The sequence below is a fragment of the Gobio gobio genome (assembly GCF_949357685.1).
Source record: "Gobio gobio genome assembly, chromosome: 19".
Lineage (NCBI taxonomy): Eukaryota > Metazoa > Chordata > Actinopteri > Cypriniformes > Gobionidae > Gobio > Gobio gobio.
In genome coordinates, this window is record NC_137112.1 from 40,948,634 (window position 1) to 40,969,797 (window position 21,164).

The following is a 21,164-nucleotide window of genomic DNA, read 5'->3' on the forward strand; positions in this document are numbered from 1 at the left end:
TGAACAGTTGCATTTTTATTAACCAACTAAACGTTAACAAATGAGATGCAAATGATAAACCTAATTGCTAATTTTTTAACGTTTAATTAAATTGTTTTTGTATTATTAGTAGTAATGTTAATTATTAATAATTAATATTAATTACAATTGCTACTATTATTTTCATTGTTAAAAAAAGAAATTGTATATTATATTATTAGTAGTAGTAGTAGATGTTATAATATAAGTAAGTAAAAGTATTAAATACATTTTATTATTATTATTAATAGTAAACATGAATAAATAAAAAAAGTTACTAATTAAATAATAATTATACTTAGTTTAATTATTTCATAAATTATTCTTTTTATACAAATCAATATTGAGTATTATATTTGTTATGTTCACAACTTGTAATTACTTAATTGAGCTCATTGTAACTGCATGATTTGTAAAAAATATTAGAACTGTACATTTCTGAAATATGGACATTACCTGGACACAGTCACCTCTGATAACAGATTACTCTAAATTGTAATTTAGATAGATACATTTTCTCTAAAGCTCCTTTGAAACAATATGTATTGTGAAAAGTTCTTTACAAATAAATATTTCTGACTTATTTAATTTAAGTCTAATTCAGGTTTCACCAAAACAAAAATGACTTCAGTTTCCCATTTTTACCTTGTCAAAGCACACCAGGTTCAGCTGCCCACAGATGTTAATTCTTTGTGGGCTGATGGAGAAGATCCCCACTTTCTTGAGACGCCGCTGAGCATAGACGATGCCCGCTGTCATGGCTGCCGGCAGCGCAGGGGGCACCGTGATGGTAATAATGTCCAGAGACTTGACTATGATTTCCTTTACTGGTTCCTGCAGAGTACACATCATAATGGTGAGGTGAACTTTTTCTACACCTTATTTACTAGATTAATTCACTGAACAGGTCACATTTTCCTAGCATTTACATCATTTAAAATTCTGCTCAAAGCTGAAGCAGTTATTTATCCTACATCTAAGAGGAACTGACATCACAATAAAAATGCTACTGCTATTTTTAAGACAGTAAAGATGGATAAAAACCTGATTTATGATTTTCATGACTAAAGAATAGACAAAGACGATGCTGGCAACAGCCACCAGGCACAGCAGGAACAGGTAGGCGTCCCGGTACAGCTTAAAGTCTGTGGGTTTGGGGTACAGGATAGACCGGATGAGCTGCCCTTTAGCTGTGCTGAAACCTAGAAAAGAAAAAAAAAACATCAAGAAACTGCATTTTAAGCATCAGATAGGCAACAATTATGCTGTCTACTAAAGTACCAAATGTAAAGGCAGCATCAGATATATCCCACAATACATTACAGTAGTTCTGGCTTCTAACCTGTCCGGACCACCACAGCTTTAACCATTTCTCCTGTGTAGTAGCGGGTCTGTATAACATTTGTGCCACAGAAGAGCGTATGTCTCTTGTGTTCCTCTGTGCTGTAGATCGTGTCACCATCCCCCTTCTTGTCCAGCCGAGGGTTCGGAAGGTCCGTCTTGGTGACCGGAACACTCTCACCTGAAGGCAGGAAATGAGAGAGGAGAACACAGAAATAAACATACTTTATTTTACTCACAAATAATAAACCGTATGACCAAGTGAGAAATAACTGTTACAAATGTTAATATTAGCCATTAATAATAAACACAAGATAAAATGTAATCTGTAACACCATTAAAGTTAATTAGCATGATGTTTATTTATTTGTATTTTTTTTTACATTTAAAATATTAAAACTTTTTAAAAATACTTCTAAATTATTAATTTATCTTATTTAATGTTGATTTAAACATTTACTAACACATTTTTAAATCAAGTCGTATCAGTTAATATTATTTAATGGATCTTAACTAACAATGTTAACTTAATAAATATACAACTTTTCAAAGATTCATAAATACAATAACAAATGTATTGCATTAACTAACAAATGCATTAAACAATGTGCTGAATTAGCCAAACCATATCTATAATTTAATATAATATAATATAATATAATATAATATAATATAATATAATATAATATAATATAATATAATATAATATAATATAATATAATATAATATAATATAATATAATATAATATAATATAATATAATATAATATATAATATATAATATATAATATATAATATATAATATAATATAATATAATATAATATAATATAATATAATATAATATAATATAATATAATATAATAATATAATATAATATAATATAATATAATATAATATAATAAATGCAATATCCCTAAATTTCAATTCAGGAAGTCCCTAAGTGACATATAAGGAACACCCAGGTTCAGTCATGTGACAATTTGTGCATTTTTTGTTGCCATGGCAACATTTCCAAAATGGTGGTCTGTCTGGTTAGCACATGTTGCAGTGTGAGCAATTTTTTAATACACTTGTTTTTGTTACTAAAGGTATGTTTCAACCCATGCAACAATTCTAACATTTTAATAACTTATCATAGATTACACTTAACCTGATTTTAATACATTTCTTAAACAAATTATGAAAATATTGTGGTGACATGTCACATCGGGCTGTTAACCTTACAACAGAATGTTATGTATTTGTCATATTAAGAAAAATATTAATGAGCTGCTCAGATTCAATATTTTTTTTAGTGTTATATATTTTCTCTATGTTTTATATAAAATCTGGGACTCAGAAAAATGTTAACAGCACGGTTTAATATAATTGAAATATTGATTGGTATTGATCTGCACCAAATGTCAGGAAATCATGCATACTTGGGAAAATGACAAAATGACATACCATGGTGGCTGACAAAATGTTACGCAACTGTTTTCAGACTCTACTAGCAATGTCTACATTTCACTGACAACAATGATTCTTAAAATCAGCAAGCAGGGGACAAGTGTTGGAAGATCCGTCTATGGCTTGATATGTTTTGTTAATAATTTTTTAATAATATGCATAATTTTGATAAATGTTGTGGAAAAGAAATGAAACAGAAAAAAAAATACTATTTAGCAAAAAAAATATCAAATGTTTTTTTTTTTAAACTGAGAAATACATGCCCAATGTGACATATATGTAACATAAAAAATTTATCATAAACGCCCAATGTCACATATGTGTAACATTACAGATCTCACAAGGAGGGGTTATATTTCAAAAACAACTGCAGAAACATGTTACAAGTGGTACATTAAGCCTGTTTTATATGCCCCATAATTTTCCTATAAGGATAAATTGGTCCAGGTTCTTATGGGATAATATTATATTATATTATATTATATTATATTATATTATATTATATTATATTATATTATATTATATTATATATTATATATTATATATTATTTAATATAATTAATATAATATAATATAATATAATATAATATAATATAATATAATATAATATAATATAATATAATATATAATATATAATATATAATATATTATAATATAATATAATATAATATAATATAATATAATATATAATATAATATAATATAATATAATATAATATAATATAATATAATATAATATAATATAATATAATATAATATAATATAATATATGCCCTGGTTGTGATGTCAACCTTTATGACATCACATTTATATGCAGCGAATCACCTGTGAGCATGCTCTCATTAACAATGCAGGTTCCACAGATGAGCACTGCGTCACAGGGCATGATGATCCCGTTGCTAGGGATGACGATGACATCACCGGGGACCAAGTCTGTGGACAGGGCTTCCTCCGTTTCTGTACAGCAAAGAGAGGGAGAGAGGAAGAGTGAGCAGTGAAATAAGACCAGTCTGTCTCAGCAGATCACTTATTACCCATGCTCCCTTGCACAGGAGGCAGAGTGCTGACTCATCGTGACTTCGGCCACTGCATCTGGCTCCCTGAAGCAGGTAATCCAGGCCTGCAGCAGTGCCCGTCATCACAAATATACTTAGAGTGAGGAAAACGCTTTTTCAGAACATCTGAGCCGTACCGTTTTCGCCCCTGTAGATGGTAACTCGAACAGTACTGTGTGTTGCCACCATGTCGTGTAGCATTACATATTGCTGTAAAACAAAAGAAAATGTTCCTGTGAAGATCAAATAAACATTGGCCTGTCCAGGCAGCACAGATAATCTAAAAGGCATATAAAATACACACATTAACTGACAGCATACCCGAGTTATGCAATCAGAAAATTAGCATCAACTCTAAACTTGGATACACCCCATTACTAACACCTATGCTTGATAACTCAAATCCAACTTCATACAGATCAATTAGTAGAGACAACATGGAATCAAATAGTTACATTACAATCAATGTCTAGTTTTAATATGCATAGTGCTTGTTATTCTTAAAAAAAAAAAAAAAGATGTATATATATATATATATATATATATATATATATATATATATATATATATATATATATATATATATTTTTTTTTTTTTTTTGTATATTATTATTTATTTGTATATTATTTATTTATTTATTCATTTTTATTTTATATATATATGGTGTCTAACGGTACACGTATTGAACCGTTTCGGTACAAGGCTTTCGGTACGGTGCACGCGTGTCCCGAACGGTTATGAATGCAATCTTTAACAGTCAGTTTGTTGAGTTCCCACACGAACATACTGTGTATTCAGTCCATTTTATCACGAAATTCAAACGATAAATGCCGTTTTAACGCTCTATAATGTGACGTGACTGATAGACGCATATCAGTTCAACTTCAAGCGGCAGCACGCAGCATGCGAGTGAACGGGATCCTCTCTTCCTAAAGAATAAACATAAATTAATATCTTAAGGTATGTTGAGGATACATTACAACTTACTGAAATGTATCATATGTTGTGTAAGCGCTCAATCATTCGAAAGACAATAAAACAGCTTGTAAACAATGTCATGTAGAATCACATTTACCTCAGAAGTCATTCAGTGTCCACAGCTGTGAGTTCACTAGAGAGATTAACTCTTTCACTGAATACATGCACTATATTAGCCTATCTATTCATTATATTAGCCTATATATATTCATTGTAAACTACTTCGCCTGTTAGTGATGTCTTGTTTATTTAATGTATGTTTAAATAAACCTGTCATGAAAATTACAGCCACTAAATGATTATATTTCAACAACGAATTGGAGAAAAAATTATAATAATTAGATTTAGATGTTAATGCAAAAACTGCCTTATGTAAAGCTTATGAGTGTTGATTATTATATCTAAAAATAAATAGCAATTTAATTTAGGCTAATAGTTTGGGCTCTGTTGTTAATCTCTAATAGCAATATGTAAGTAAGGGCTCCCTATATAGTTTACAGCATTATCTTTAAGAAACTTTTAGTTATAACTGAATTCATTTAAGGACAGACACAATTTTTCTTCATTTAACCACTGTTGAATAAAAATTAATAAAAAGCAATTTTGTAAAACTGCTGTACCGAATCTGAACCGAACCGTGACTTCAAAACCGAGGTACGTACTGAACCGTCAGTTTTGTGTACCATTACACCCCTAATATATTATATATATAATATATATTAATATTAATATAATTTAATTTAATATAAAATATAATATAATTAATATAATTTAATATATAATTTAATATAATAAAATATATAATATATATAATATATAATATATAATATAATATATAATATATTATAATATAATAAATATAATATAATAAATATAATATAATATAATATATAATATATATAATAAATATAATATAATATAATATAATATAATATAATATATAATATAATATATAATATATAATATATAATATAATATATAATATATTATAATATATATAATATATATAATAAATATAATATAATATAATATAATATAAAATATATAATTAATATAATATAATATAATATAATATAATATAATATAATATAATATAATATAATATAATATAATATAATATAATATAATATAATATAATATAATATAATATAATATAATATAATATAATATAATATATAATATATAGCTTGTAAAATTACATTTGTTTGTTTTCTTTTTGGGAATTTTTGTATATTGTATATTTTGAATTTAATATAGTTTATTTTTATTCTTAGTAAATATAATAATATTTTAATATTATTTTATTATAATATTTTATTTCATAGTAAATTCTTATTTTTGGGGCATTCCGTCTTATTAATAAAATAGTATTTAAATATGTAATAATATTATTATATTTAAAATAGTATAGAGTACAAATTTTATAGTATGTATAGTGTAGAATAAATGTTGTATATTTTACAAAAGTCAAAAATTTTAATATTGACCATTTATAGGTTAATACAGGCCAAAACATGATTTTTTTTTTAATTCATGGCATTTTTGTCTTTAATAAAAAAATATAATAATACTAATTATTATAGAACAAATATACAGTACAAAACAGCATGTAAATATTTTATACAAATTCTTTTTTATAAATATATACAAAATAATTATTTCGTATAGTACAGAAAATAGCAAAGAATTTAAAGGATCCATTTTTTTCAGTTAATGGCCAAAACTTGAAAATAATTACTGACTTAGAAGCATTGGTCAGAAATTTTAAATCAAGTTCTGCCCTATATCACTCACTGACTTTTCCGTTCCATTCAAAATAAATCAAATCAAATATTTAGCAAAATCCTGTTTACAAGCCTGCTTACCTTTTTAATAGTGTAGAGAGAGGTAGCTATTGATATGACAGACATGAGGACTATGGCCATTGCGTAGTAATAGTATTCATCGGTACACCACAGGATAACACTGAAGAGCTGGAAGATGTAGAAAGGATTGAGGACCTGAAAAGGAGATGGAGAGAAGTTTTAGTTCACTTATTTCAAGTTCCTGAGAAGACACACTCAGAGTCAGTAGTGCTGTGTCATGCCATTCTCCGGCCTGGGTCAGTTTCATATTTCACTCGTACCTCCTTAATTAGCAGCTTGAAAAGAGAAGGCACTTTCACGTCTATTTCATTTAGTCCGAAAAAAAATCTCCTAAAATAGAGAAGAAAAGGACAAAATTAGGTTTGTACAGTCAGTTTAATCCAGTTCAGGACTCAATAATTGACCTATCGGTAAGCCCCGGCCCCCTTAGTTACTGTTGCTAACTCGGACAAACAAACGGAGTTGCTAACATTAGTCTTACAATGACCGCTGTCAGTGTGAAAACCTTATCCCAAGATGTTTTTGGACACAGAATGCAGCAGACCCCGTCTGTATGATGGCCAAACTTTACTGATGGTTTATGAAGTTTATTACATAGTTTTTCACTCCAAAAAAAAAAAAAAAGTCACCATAAGAGTTGAACAAAAAGCAGAAGAGCGCATTAACGTCTCGTTCACAAACTTTCTCTCTCCGTTGCATTATCATTAACATACACAGCAAATTATACAAAAACACTCATACAACCAACAGTAAACAAACATACAAACCTTTTCGGGGGTGCTAATAAACTAAACTTTGTATCCGAAAACAACTCTGATAAACTGCAAGCTCTCCCTTTCACTACCCGTAGACTATAAAACACATCAAAATAAGAGTCTTCCTTAGTAAGACCGATAATAAACACATAAAAAAAACAAATTAGATGATAAATCGCAGTCTGTGACACAGAAGGACCACCTCTCGCCGAGGAGCATTCAAGTGGGACTTAAATATATAAACGATTTTAAAATAAATATGGTGGAAGATTAATTTGGAAGCGAGGGTTTACAGATCACAATGCAAACGGGAGAAGCCTCATGTTACGGTCGTCACGGACACAGATGATCAACATCCAGGATCAACACTGTTCATGTACCACAGGGTAAGATTAAAGAAATTTACATTTAAACAGTTTAATATAGAGAGGTACTGAAATGTAGACCTTCGTTTATGTGTTTTTGACCTACACTGTTAACGTTACATGACGTGAGAACAGTTTGTATGTTAGCAGGGACTCACTAACTTGAATCGTAACTTAATGAGAGTATGACAACCATAAAATCCTCTCAGGATACCTGGAATCAGTGTTACAGTACCCCAGACACATCGTTTTACCATTTTTGTGGCATAAACACTATCAAACCGCTGAGAGCTTCGGACTTTCCAATGTTTCCCTTTGGAGCCGAAATATCTGTAACACTTTACAATAATCTCAGAATTTAATACTTTTTCAGATCAAAAGTTATCAATTAACATTAGTTAATGCACTGCACTAACAGAATATAAACATTTTTATCAGCTAACATTAACAAAGGTTAATAAATGCTGTAAGAAAATATGGTAACACTTTATTTTACAGTGTCCTTGTTAAAAGTTGCATGTACTTACTATAGTAATAACAGTACATTATGCATATTTATAAGCAACTAACCCAAACATGATACCCTATAGTAAGTACATGTTGTTAATTAACATTACTTAGTACTTTATTTAAAGGTGTTCATGCTACAGTGTAATACAATTAAGTCTAACCAACATATTGATCATTGTTAGTTCATGCAAGTTATAATTTGCACTAAAAATGAAAATTCTGTCATCGTTTACTCACTCTCAAGTTGTTCCAAACCTGTATGAGTTTATTTGTTCTGCTGAACACAAAAGAAGATATTTTGAAGAATGTTTGTAACCAAGTAGAGAGAGCAACCATTGACTACCGTAGTATTTTTTTTCCTTACTATGGCAGTCAATGGTTGCTCTCTCTGCTTGGTTACAAACATTCTTCAAAATATCTTCTTTTGTGTTCAGCAGAACAAAGAAACTCATACAGGTTTGGAACAACTTGAGGGTGAGTAAATGATGACAGAATTTTCATTTTTGGGTGAACTATCCCTGTAAAGCTGCATGTACATGGTCAATAAAAGCACTCTGACCCTATATGGTGGGTGAAAGTTCTGTGAACTTGTCAACACCCCCCAACAGGTCAACCTTTTTGCTGAGCCTTTACCTCCAAAAATGACAAATTTAGCCAAAGGTTTCACCTGTACTCCTGCTGGTTTTTGTTGAGCCCGACGCTGTGCTTTGAGTGAACGGATGAGCAGGTCATGCTCAGATCCTCCAGGCCTCTGCAGAACAGACACAACAATAGTTTTAACAAATGTTATCAGGGAACAGTTTCACTAATCTTAAAGGAATAGTTCACACAAAATTGAAACTTCTGTCATGTCGTCCAAACACCATAAGACTTTCGTTCATCCTCGAAACCCAAATAAAGTTATTTTGGTACACTTTATGTGACGTTACATAGTTACATTGTACTTACTCCAATAAGTACTGAGTAATATTGACTATAACTACATGAACTTACTATAGAGTTACTTTTAGGGTTAGTTGTATGCATAATTTACTTTTATTACTATAGTAAGTACATGTAGTAACGTGTAACTGTGTCACCTTAAAAAAAAGTGTTACTGTTCAAAGTCTATTCACCAAAAACTCTTCAAAATGTTATAAATAGATTGTAAAACGAATCCACAGGAATCGAGCAGCTGAATCAAGGTCTTCTGAAAAGACGATCACTTTATATCAAGGGGTCTCCAAACTCGGTCCTGGAGGGCCGCTGTCCTGCAGAGTTTAGTTCCAGCCCCAATTAACTAGGGCCTTGTAAGACACTGATTAGCTGGTTCAGGTGTGTTTATTTGGAGTTGGAGTTAAACTCTGCAGGACAGCGGCCCTCCAGGACCGAGTTTGGAGACCCTTGCTTTATATGAATTTATATTTATATAATACTGATCAGCAAACCTCATTGGTTCTTGCGTGAACTCAAATGTGCTGCGTAACAGAAGAATGAAACTCATTGGTTCTCACACATCAAGCAAGCATGAGCTTTCCGTGACCAAGGGCCCTATCCTGCACCACTGCGCAATGCGATGCCAGGTGGGACGCAAGTGTTTTTTGCTAGTTTCAGCTCGACGCAGATAGAATTTTCACATTCAGCACCACGTTGTTTTATAGCAAATGCACTCACGCCCATCTGTTCACCCATGGGTGTGCTGGTCTGAAAACGAGGTGTGTTCAGGCGCATTGTTGGCGTGTTGCTATGTTGAAGCAAATGAAAACGACTGCGCCATTAACCAACAAAAACCTGGTCTAAAGTCAATAGTGTAGTATTTTTTGTATTATTTAAAGGGCGCGTTAGTAATGTGCGCCTTTAGGCGGGTACACAGAGCTCATACACTCTGCTTATTACACACACACAGGGACGCGCAGCAGCACACAAACACTTTTAAATATTAAAAATAAAAGGATTCCTCTCCGGAGAAGCGTTCAGTCTTTCCCCCTCGCAAATTCCGTGCAACTGGCTTTTAAAGGGAATGGGAGATGAGACTCTGATTGGTTGATTGCACTTTATGCCCAAAATACACCCATGACTCATTGAGAGACTAGGTACAACCTTTTTTGACCATGCGTCTGGTGCAGCGACTGTTTTTTCCATCGTTAAACTAGCAAAACTGGATTCGGACACACCATAAGTGCACCTGACCTGCGCTTCAGACCATGCACTCAGATCGTTTAAATAGGGCCCCAAATGTGAAAGTTGCAAATGTTGTTTGCTGATCAATGTATATAATAAATATTCTTCATATAAAGTTCTCTCTTCAGAAGACTTAAACAGCTTTTCCACCATCGGGCCGATTACAAACCACTCTCGACCCGTAATTCTCAGCATGTTTGGCTAACCGTATATGATATGATAAGCTATAAATGTAACGGTTAAGCAACGAGAACAGTTTGTCCAGACGGAGGAAAAACAGCTTTAGGGTAAAACGCTTGATTCTTATGGATTTCTTTTATATAGGATCTCTTTATAAATGTATTGAAGCGTCTGAATAGACTTCCAAAAGGAGGAGAGAAATCTCTCAGATTTCTTCATTTGTGTTCCAGAAGATGAATGAAGGTCTTGGAATTTTTGGGTGAACTACCCAAGATTCAGGACCTATAATCAGACATGCTTGCTTACTTCAGTACTTCAAAGTTGTGGATGGTGTCGTTCCAAAAGTATTTAGTACTGTGGAGGGTAAAATAACGTATCTGTAATACAAAAAGAAAAGAAAAATATGCTTATTCAGTCACCAATGAAGCTTAAGTACATTGTTAAAAAAATTGAATTACATCATTTGTGTTGGAAGGATAAGACAGATTTTGTACATATAATACCTGCACATGCTGGTCCTCTGTGTTCCTGGTGATTTTCCCAGGGGCGGGGTCAGAGGGGTTGTGGGCGTGGTCATTGGCCTGAGGTGAGGCAGGTTGAGGGGACAGGTTGTCGTAAGGGTTCCTCCCAGGGGCCAGCATTATCCGAACCCTCGCTCGAAACCAACGCTTAAACTCATCCTACGGACAAACCAAAAATTATTCAGACACCAGATATCATTTTTACTAGTGGGTGCAGGACACTATAGTTCATTTATGTAAGTGAGGATGGCAAAATAAAGTAAACTGTGACATGTTACACCCAAAAATTCCTCATACAGTGGACTACCAGTAAATCTGTTGAACATTTGGGACCAAAATTATTCAGACACTTTGACTTAACCATGTTTTTTCTTTAATTGCTAATGCTACCTTTTACACCACAGACTGAGCAAAATGAAGCATTGCTTGGTAATTGGTTGACCTGAATTGATATGATCTAATTGTGTACTTAAATTTAACAGCTGATCGGTTGATTGTAATCCATTACATACCTTTCTATCAAAGTTATCTGACATTATCAAGATGAATTTGTTCTGACACAGTTTAACTGAGTTCTTGTCATATTGTAATAACATTTTTCTAAACTAAAGCGAATAAACTGATCATTTGAAAAAATGTTGAAGGTGTCTGAATAAATTTTCTACTAAAACAATAGCATATTATATTACAAATAGGGAACACCTAAAACAAATTGTGATCTTAATGAACATAAAAAAAACAATCAGAAAACTTGGTTTTACAAAACTTTGCATTTGCTGTAAAGAATGGATTTACATGGTCTACAGGCAACTCCAATAAAGCTGAGGAATGAAAAAAGGAATGTGGTGTAACATTAAAGAAATGTTTTTAGTAAAAAAGTAAAAAAACTGTTTCACTTTAAAGGAACACTCCACTTTTTTTGAAAATAGGCTCATTTTACAAGTCCCCTAGAGTTAAATAGTTGAGTTTTACCATTTTTGAATCCATTCAGTCGATCTTTGTATCTGGTGGTAGCACTTTTAGCATAGCTTAGCATACATCATTGATTCTGATCAGTCCATTAGCATCTCATTCAAAACTGGACTCTTCTACAGTTACATCGTGTGCTAAGACCAACTGAAAATGAAAAGTTGCGATTTTCTACACCTATATGGCTAGGAACTACTTTCTCATTCCTGCGTAATAGTCGCGGATCTTCGCGGCCGTACCATGGCTGCAGCAGCGCAATGATATTACGCAGCGCCTGGAAGTAGCCCCCAGCTAGGTAACTTTCAATGTGACCGGCACTAAGTTCATGTAGTTGCAGAGAAAGTTTCAGGCTTGCAGCCGACAAATTGTGTTGTGGATTTACATGTGTGTTTAGCCATGTTTCTGTGTGTTGTAAAGTGCTGTGATAGTAAGTCGAAGGTGTATACTACCACCATGTTTCACAGAATACCAACGAATCATTGCGCCGCTGCAGCCAGGGTACGGCCGTGAAGATCCGCGACTATTACGCAGGAATGAGAAAGTAGTTCCTAGCCATTTAGGTGTAGAAAATCGCAACTTTTCATTTTCAGTTGGTCTTAGCACACGATGTAACTGTAGAAGAGTCAAGTTTTAAATAGGAAAAATATTGAAAGTGTCTTTGGTCATTTTTTGAATGAGATGCTAAAAGACTGATCAGAATCAATGATGTATGCTAAGCTATGCTAAAAGTGCTACCGCCAGATACAAAGATCGGCTGAATGGATTCAAAAACGGTAAAACTCAACTATTTAACTCTAGGGGACTTGTAAAATGAGCCTATTTTCAAAAAAAGTGGAGTGTTCCTTTAACAAGTGACATACTTGATTGCAGGTGTTGACATGTAGCACACCGATGCACTATAATTATGAGCGGCAGCCATTCAGCTGCTTCAGAGTTGAGTGTTATCTACCACTGAAGAACATGAAGCCTGAAGCATTACGTAACGCATAATTATGATGAAGACCATCAAGATAAAGTATTTGAAATATTTAGCATTCATAAACTCATCTACATGAAGTTGTAATGAACCAACATGAACTAACAATGAGCAATACATTTGTTACAGTATTTATTCATTTTGTTAACAGTTGAATAAAAATAAATGGTAACAAATATAACTTTCTATTTTTTTTATAATGTATTAATAAATATTGAAATGAACATCAGCTAAGATTAATAAGTCAAATGTCTCTAGGTTTATTATTCATAATTCTTTAGTGCTCATTTATTTATTGTTTATTTCCTGTCTTCTTAAAATAGTATTTTAATAATGTTTAAAATAATATAGAATACAACATTTAAAGTATGTATTGTGTGCAATACAATTTTTGTATATTATTTATCAGTTAACAGCAAATTTATAAATCGAATTGTATTGGTCAGATTTTTTTTTTCTGTATATTTGTCATTTTAATTCATCATTTTCATTCGTTTATTTTTATCTGTCAGTAAAAATTTTAATTCAGTAACCCTTTCTACAATATAGAAGATCTAAGAATTTCCAGATACTATCCAGATTCAAAACGCAAGGTGTAAAGAAAGCCCAAAAAGTTATGTAGAGCTTTAAGACATACAGTGCTTTGTAAGAGGGCGACGTCTGCGTCTCTGACAGCGGTCCGTGTGCAGGTGGCCTTCACACACCATTCAGGCATCCAATAGAGCAGAAGGAAAAGAAAACCGCCCGTACAGAGACCACCTAAACCCACCAGAACCAGCTTCCATCGACACAGCCGATACCCGCTCAACTCCTGCACAGAAATAAATTCATGAATGAGCTTTATATGAGGGGGAAAAAAAACAAAGAGGAAGGAGAAACAAGAAGAAAACATACCATCTCATCCTCCAAACCCCTATTGACAATCTTCAGATCTTCCTTCTCCATCCTGAACTTCAGTCCTGGCTGGATGACTGCTGCGCTCCTGCACACACACGCAGAGATCACACGCTAAGTGTGTGTGTAGTGCAGTAAGGATTGTGTGAGGCCCAACAACAGCTGTTATACCATTGCTTTGTATTGACAACCGGCTGACCTGAGATGACACACAATCATGTGCACACGTAAACACAAACACTTGGAGAAGAACTTCCTGTGAGTCATGATCCTGAACACTACAGCTGAGAGCCACGCTGAGAGTCTGAGAGCCAGACAACAGCTGTCAAACCAGCCGGCACTTTTGACAATCAAAAACAATTTAAAACGTCTCTCTAAACTGAAAGAGAGATTTATATCCACAGGGCCCAACATTTAATTGACAATTCAAAAATATTTTTTATCACCTTAGTTTCACATCAGATTTTTTATACATTAATTTTACATTCATATTAAAACATGTTATTATTTAGGTATTTTTTCATAAACAATGAATATACACCGGTCAGGCATAACATGGTGACAGGTGAAGTGAATAACACTGATTGTCTCTTCATCACGGCACCTGTTAGTGGGTGGGATATATTAGGCAGCAAGTGAACATTTTGTCCTCAAAGTTGATGTGTTAGAAGCAGGAAAAATGGGCAAGTGTAAGGATTTGAGTGAGTTTGACAAGGCCCAAATTGTGATGGCTAGACGACTGGGTCAGAGAATCTCCAAAACTAATCTGGTCTGCAGTGGTCAGTATCTCTTAAAAGTGGTCCAAGGAAGGAACAGTGGTGAACCGGCAACAGGATCATGCGGTCAAGGATCATTGATGCACGTGGGGAGCGAAGGCTGACCCGTGTGGTCCGATCAAACAGACGAGCTACTGTAGCTCAAACTGCTCAAGAAGTTAATGCTGGTTCTGATAGAAAGGTGTCAGAATACACAGCGCATCACAGTTTGTTGCATATGGAGCTGCATACCTGCAGACCAACCAGGGTGCCCATGCTGACCCCTGTCCACCGCCGAAAGCGCCAACGTGAGCATCAGAACTGGACCACGGAGAAATGGAAGATGGTGTGATGCTTTGGGAAATGTTCTGCTGGGAAACCTTGGGTCCTGCCATCCATGTGGATGTTACTTTGACACGTACCACCTAAATAAGCATTGCTGCAGACCATGTACACCCTTTCATGGAAACGGTATTCCCTGGTGGCTGTGGCTCTTTCAGCAGATAATGCGCCCTGCCACAAAGCAAAAATGGTTCAGGAACGGTTTGAGGAGCACAACAACGAGTTTGTGGTGTTGACTTGGCCTCCAAATTCCCCAGATCTCAATCCAATCGAGCATCTGTGGGATGTGCTGAACAAACAAGTCTGATCCATGGAGGCCCCACCTTGCAACTTACAGGACTTAAAGGATCTGCTGCTTACATCTTGGTGCCAGATACCACAGCACACCTTCAGGGGTCTAGTGGAGTCCATGCCTCAACGGGTCAGGAATTTTTGGCAGTAAAAGGGGGATCAACACAATAATGTTATGCCTGATCGGTGTATACACACGCAAAAAAAGAAGAAAAGAAAAAAAGTGACACCATGACAACCACACCCCTCCCCCACCACATACTTTTTATTTTTGTTCCTTAATGTGGAAATTATGCCGCATCACCATTTGGAATTATAGATCTAACACAGATAAGAATAAACATGATTCAGGCATCCGATTAATATTTTCCAGAGAGGAAAAAGTTTTGATGTTTTCGGCAGATTTTGAAACCAAACTGCTCACGTTATTTATATTAGTGAAGATTAAACTCTTATCACTTATTATCACTCTTACAAAACAAAATCAAACCGCAATAAGTAACCAGTACCACCCAACTGGACAGATTATTTGCTCACTAAAGTTCCTTTTTATTCTCATCTGGTTCTTGCAAACATTGAGAATGAAAGAGATTAATGGTTGAATATCATGTCTGTGTGATTCAGAGCTGCAGTTGTCTTGAAGAGTGACAGGAATGTACAGCGTCCTCGTGTATGTGTGTGTAACCGAAGCTGTTTGCTGAGGAAGGAGTTGGGGATCGGCGAAAAACACTGGGGTCAGTCATTCCAAGAGGCTCTTTCCAGCTCTCATAATCATTAGACAAACTGGCCAATCTGCCAATCTCACCACAAACCCTCAGCCAAACAAAGTCTTGGCAATAAAAGTTGGCAAGGATTTATTCACCATTTACACTATTTATACTATTTATTCACCATTCTGTTTTGTAAGGGTGAATCTCACGAAGCTTTTACGAACATGTCATGTCCAAGCATCTCACCCTAAAATTTTAATTAAAAAATGTAAGATGCATTGTGGCATTATTTTCAGAAGAATTAAGAACATGTATCCCCAAAATTTTCAATGGACAATTTCTTCAGTTCAGTCCATCGAAGTTAGATGCGATTAAAACATGAACACACTGAAGAGCTGCTTTATAGTAGAAACTGAAGTTGTAAGTCTAACTGAAAGCGACTTCATGTTTAAATCTGTAAAGCTGCTTGCTTTAAAGCAATCTAATACATGGACTGCTATATAAATGAATGACTGAAGTTGCGAATTGTAGCTAGCAAACACCTACAAACTATCATTGGTCCATGCCGATTACGTAATAGGTAGGTGTGGCTCTGAGACTCCGCCTTCTTTGATGTGGAAATCTTCTCTGATTGATTTCTTGTTTCTCTGGTTAAAACGCATCTTAAAGAGCACCTATCATAGAATTTTGAAATTTACCTTTCATGTAGTGTGTAACAGATCTAAGTGAACAAAAACATCCTGCAAAGTTTGAAATATGACAGTGCACCGTATATATAGTTATTTTCTTTCAAAAGTAAGAATCGACTCTGAGTCATTTTTAAGAATCGTTAGAAGACCGAAGCTTTTTCTCTGACTAGATGACATCAACTTGTCAAGTTATTTGAATACGATACGCCCACTTATTGCGCTCCAAGACGCCAGTGAAAACTAGAAAACATCATGGCGACGAGACGCAGTGTGTCTCAAGTGCGACTCAAAAGCAAACTTTTTTCATCTGCCCAATGATGAGCATTTGAAGACTAAGTGGTAGGGGTGTGCATTGGCACTGCCCTCACAATTCGATTCGATTACGATTCACCAGGTAACGATTCGATTCAATTAGATTCTACGATGCATTGCGATGCATCAAAATTCTACTGCACACAACAAGGCAAATTTTTAATCAGTCATGACTCATGAGGCAATACAAGCAGTCAGATATTGAACAACAGATTGTATTGGCTGCTATGTGTGTATTATCACTCTCCTGTATCTTTGACATAATGTCATTAAATAAAATAAACTTGAATGGTACAGTAAAAAGCTTTAAGACAGGGCACTTCATGAACTCCTGTGCAAATATTAATCCGTAATTACAGTCACACTATTGTAACAACAACCACCACCCAGGCACCCAGCAATAAAAATATTCAGTGCAACACACACAGTAACGTTGACACTATAGGGACTCGTCCTATAGGGACTCGTCAATTCTCGTGCTTGATTTTAGTGTGGCAGGCGCGTAAGCAGCGCATATTTTTTTCGGCGCCCATGTTAACAGATTAGAGCATTCACATCGCACGCAGAGGCGGCGCGGCAGCGCATCGCAGGAGGAGAAGCAGCAGTGCCGCGATCGTTTCGGCGCCGAGTCTATTTTTGCCGCGCTGCTCACGCTGATTTAAGCCACAGTGGATTGTTCTTGATCAAAACTGACCAGATTAACATGGAAAATAAATTTCACCATGAAATCATGTAGTTAAGTGCCCCGTGTGTTTCACAATCACCATATGACATCCAGAGCTGTTAAAAAAATTAAAAACACAACACTGCCAGAAGTTTTTGCCCAAACTTCAAAAGCCTGTTTAAATTATTAAAACTAGAAGCATTGTGACAATGTGACAATGTACAATATTTGTCTGTATTTGCAATATCCGCGTGAGACAAACGCTGCCAGTGTGAATCCACAATGGGAGCGCGGGCTCCGGCTCTCCATACCCACCGCTCCGCGTGCGGTGTGAAGCCGGCGTCAGAATCCGAAATGTGCCCAGATGTCCGCTTTCCAAGCTTTGGGTGCGTTTTTAATTACCCGTCTATCGCGGTCATCTCCCTCCGCCTCAGCCATCTTGATTGTTGTTGTTATGACCCTGGAAGTAATTGAAACTTCACAACTTTATTGTCCAACTCAAGTCCAGAAAATAAACGGTGACATAATCGATTATGGCACTTTGCCGCATCGATGCTGAATCGTGCATGCCCCGCATTGCGATGCATCGCTGAATCGATTATTGTTGACACCACTACTAAGTGGCTTGAAGACAAACCATACATCGTCGCGATTGTGTGTTTATTAGTCTTCAAACGTCTCTATTTGCATGTTTCGCGATCTCAGGAAGCTTTTATTATGGACTTCTATTATGGCACATGGTATCTTCTTCGTCGGTCTGTACCATATATGGACTACATGTGCACAGAGCGCCATCCGGCTGCCAGTATGAATTGAAAACAACACATAAGAGACTCAATCACTCATGATTAGGCTACATCTGCGCATTTTGAGGAAGTATTGAATAAAAAAATACTCCTCTGTTTAGAAATTTGACACAGACATATGAGAATCTATCAATATGTCTCCTCATCTGCACACTTTTGAACTAAAAGCCCTGAGGGATGTTGATTTGTCGCGAGTCTTCGTGAGGAGAATAGAGGAGTTTTTTTATGAATGAGATCAGCTGAGGCTCATATTACAATCAAACGGTACCGACGCGGTTTTCATATTCATAACTCCTGACACATATTAACAAATTACTGTCACTATAAGACTTTGATGGGCGTTCCGTTTTCGAAAATATCTGCACAGACTATACCAATCACAACTGACTCGGTCATCGGACCGCAGATTAGCGTCACGTAAAGGCGGGGTTTTGAAAAGTGAATCACTAAAGGAATCATTTGAGAATCGCTGTCAAAACAGGTAAAAATAAATGCATATTATAAGAAACCTAAAGTCTTTTTTGTCATTACATGCATGCAAAACTGTTGTTGGGGACTTCTAAAACAATATTTGGAACATTTTAAATGCCATAATAGGTGCTCTTTAATACCAGGTGTAAACAGGGCCTAGACTGCAAATTGGGGCAAAGATCTGAGCAAAAGTTGTGTAGTGTATCTTGAAAAAAACTATGCTGTGAGTATATGGGGCCTTTAGAAGGCATCTCAGCTCACTCGGTTTTGGAACCTGCTCAGAGGGGACAACAGGGAGGAAACCAGCGCCGTGCTGGTGTGGTCACCTCAACAATAGGGCAGCAGGGAGGCATCATGGCAGAAAACAGGGAAAGTGTGTTAGACAGACGGGTGTCAGTGGTCATGCCCCACTCACTGCTCCCTGCTCTCTGCCACAGGCCCTGATCTTATCAGGCCCCGGCACCCGTACAACACACCACGGAAAGGGGAAACCCAACTCAGGACCGAGCCCTTCCTACCATTCTGGAGCAGCTGCTATGTGGCCACATTCTGCTCTCAGCTACAATTTCGACGCAAACCGCGAATCCAACATGCGGCTCTTTTTTTTTTTTTACTTCCTCTCGAGCAGACGGTACAATGAATGCAAGGAAACACTGCAATCATAAACCTGACAGGCCTATTCACCCAACCCATTTCAATGTGTCATGAAAGTACGCAAGCAGTTTTTAGTGGACACTTCTTTTTTTTTCAGACACCAAACTAAGTTTAATTTGACATCAAAAAAGACCATCTTAAAACCAATTAATATCAGCTAGAGCCAGAGCTGGAATAAATTAACCAATATTTATTTTATTAGATTCAGGTTATATTTTTATTTCTTATGAATATTTTCATTCCTTTTCTGTGTAAAGCACTTTGAATTACTACGGTGTATGAAATGTGCTGTAGAAATAAACTTGCCTTGCAACTAATATTCGTTACTTGGGATGCAATATTAAAGTCATGATGAAACAAACGTAGCTAAATATTTTGTGATGTACATCTGAGTGTAACGGATTATCGAATTAGGTGATAACATTTATCAGATGTTGACAGAGGTGTCAAAAGTATTCGCATTCATTACTCAGGTAGAAGTATAGATACTGGGGTTTAAAAAGACTTCTGTAGAAATTGAAGTATCAACTCAAGCTTTTTACTAAAGTAAAAGTGTAAAAGTACTGGTTTCAAAACTACTTAAAGTATAAAAGTAAAAGTAATTTAAGGGGGACAAATGCCATTAAAGGGATAGTTCACCCAAAAATGAAAATTCTGTTATCTTTTACTCACCCTCAAGTTGTTCCAAAGCTGTATGAGTTTCTTTGTTCTGAAGATATTTTGAAGAATGTTTGTAACCAAGCAGATTATATGCAACCATTGACTGCCATAGTATTTTCCCCTACTATGGCAGTCAATGGTTGCTCTATCTTCTTGGTTACAAACATTCTTCAAAATATCTTCAGAACAAAGAAACTCATACAGCTTTGGAACAACTTGAGGGTGAGTAAATGACAGAATTTTCATTGTTGGGTGAAGTATCCCTTTAAGGACAAAAGATTAGGCCGCGCCACAGTGCATACCCCACCTCCTCAAAAAAAAATGTTTTCTTAAGGCCATAATGACTATAAATGTTGTATTAAAAAGTTAATGTTGAACATTTTTAGATGCACTTGGCTATGCGTTTCAGCCGCATATATTCCCATTGAAAATGAACGCATTTTAGGACAATACAAATACATTAAAGAACCATATGTGTACTACTGAGCATGAACGTGTTTCATGGAGCGGAAGATTTGATGACTAGTTGCCTATAAATATTGTAAAGGTGCAAAAAGTCAAAATTCAGAGGCATGTTATCAATAACCATTTTTTGAATGTGTGATCAGTGTGGCCAGATTGGGTCGACGATTTCCAGGCCAAAAACCTCACCAAATGTACATTTATATTCAAAAAATGGTTATTGATAACATGCCTGGTTATTGATAACAATGTTGACTTTTTGCACCTTTACAATATTTATAGGCAACTAGTCACTCCAAGAAAAAAGCCCAA

At 35.1% G+C, this 21,164-nt stretch overlaps 1 protein-coding gene across 5 annotated transcripts in view; it reads right to left on the reverse strand.

Annotated features, from left to right (window-relative positions):
• The window catches only part of atp13a3 (ATPase 13A3), a 76,834-nt gene that overhangs the window by 25,976 nt on the left and 29,694 nt on the right, over positions 1-21,164 (reverse strand). For 3 of the 5 annotated variants that reach the window (XM_079845294.1, XM_079845296.1, XM_079845293.1), the window contains exons 1-11: positions 13,780-14,056; positions 11,180-11,356; positions 10,983-11,053; positions 9,004-9,087; positions 6,967-7,036; positions 6,707-6,841; positions 4,000-4,072; positions 3,633-3,764; positions 1,361-1,540; positions 1,063-1,220; positions 664-852 (exon numbers count right to left, since the gene is read on the reverse strand). In XM_079845294.1, coding sequence (XP_079701420.1) covers positions 664-852; positions 1,063-1,220; positions 1,361-1,540; positions 3,633-3,764; positions 4,000-4,072; positions 6,707-6,841; positions 6,967-7,036; positions 9,004-9,087; positions 10,983-11,053; positions 11,180-11,356; positions 13,780-14,034 — 1,524 coding nt within the window. In that variant the 5' untranslated portion in view covers positions 14,035-14,056. Of the gene's footprint in view, positions 1-663; positions 853-1,062; positions 1,221-1,360; positions 1,541-3,632; positions 3,765-3,999; positions 4,073-6,706; positions 6,842-6,966; positions 7,037-9,003; positions 9,088-10,982; positions 11,054-11,179; positions 11,357-13,779; positions 14,125-21,164 lie in introns of those variants that run through there. The other 2 variants (XM_079845295.1, XM_079845297.1) reach the window with 1 other exon arrangement.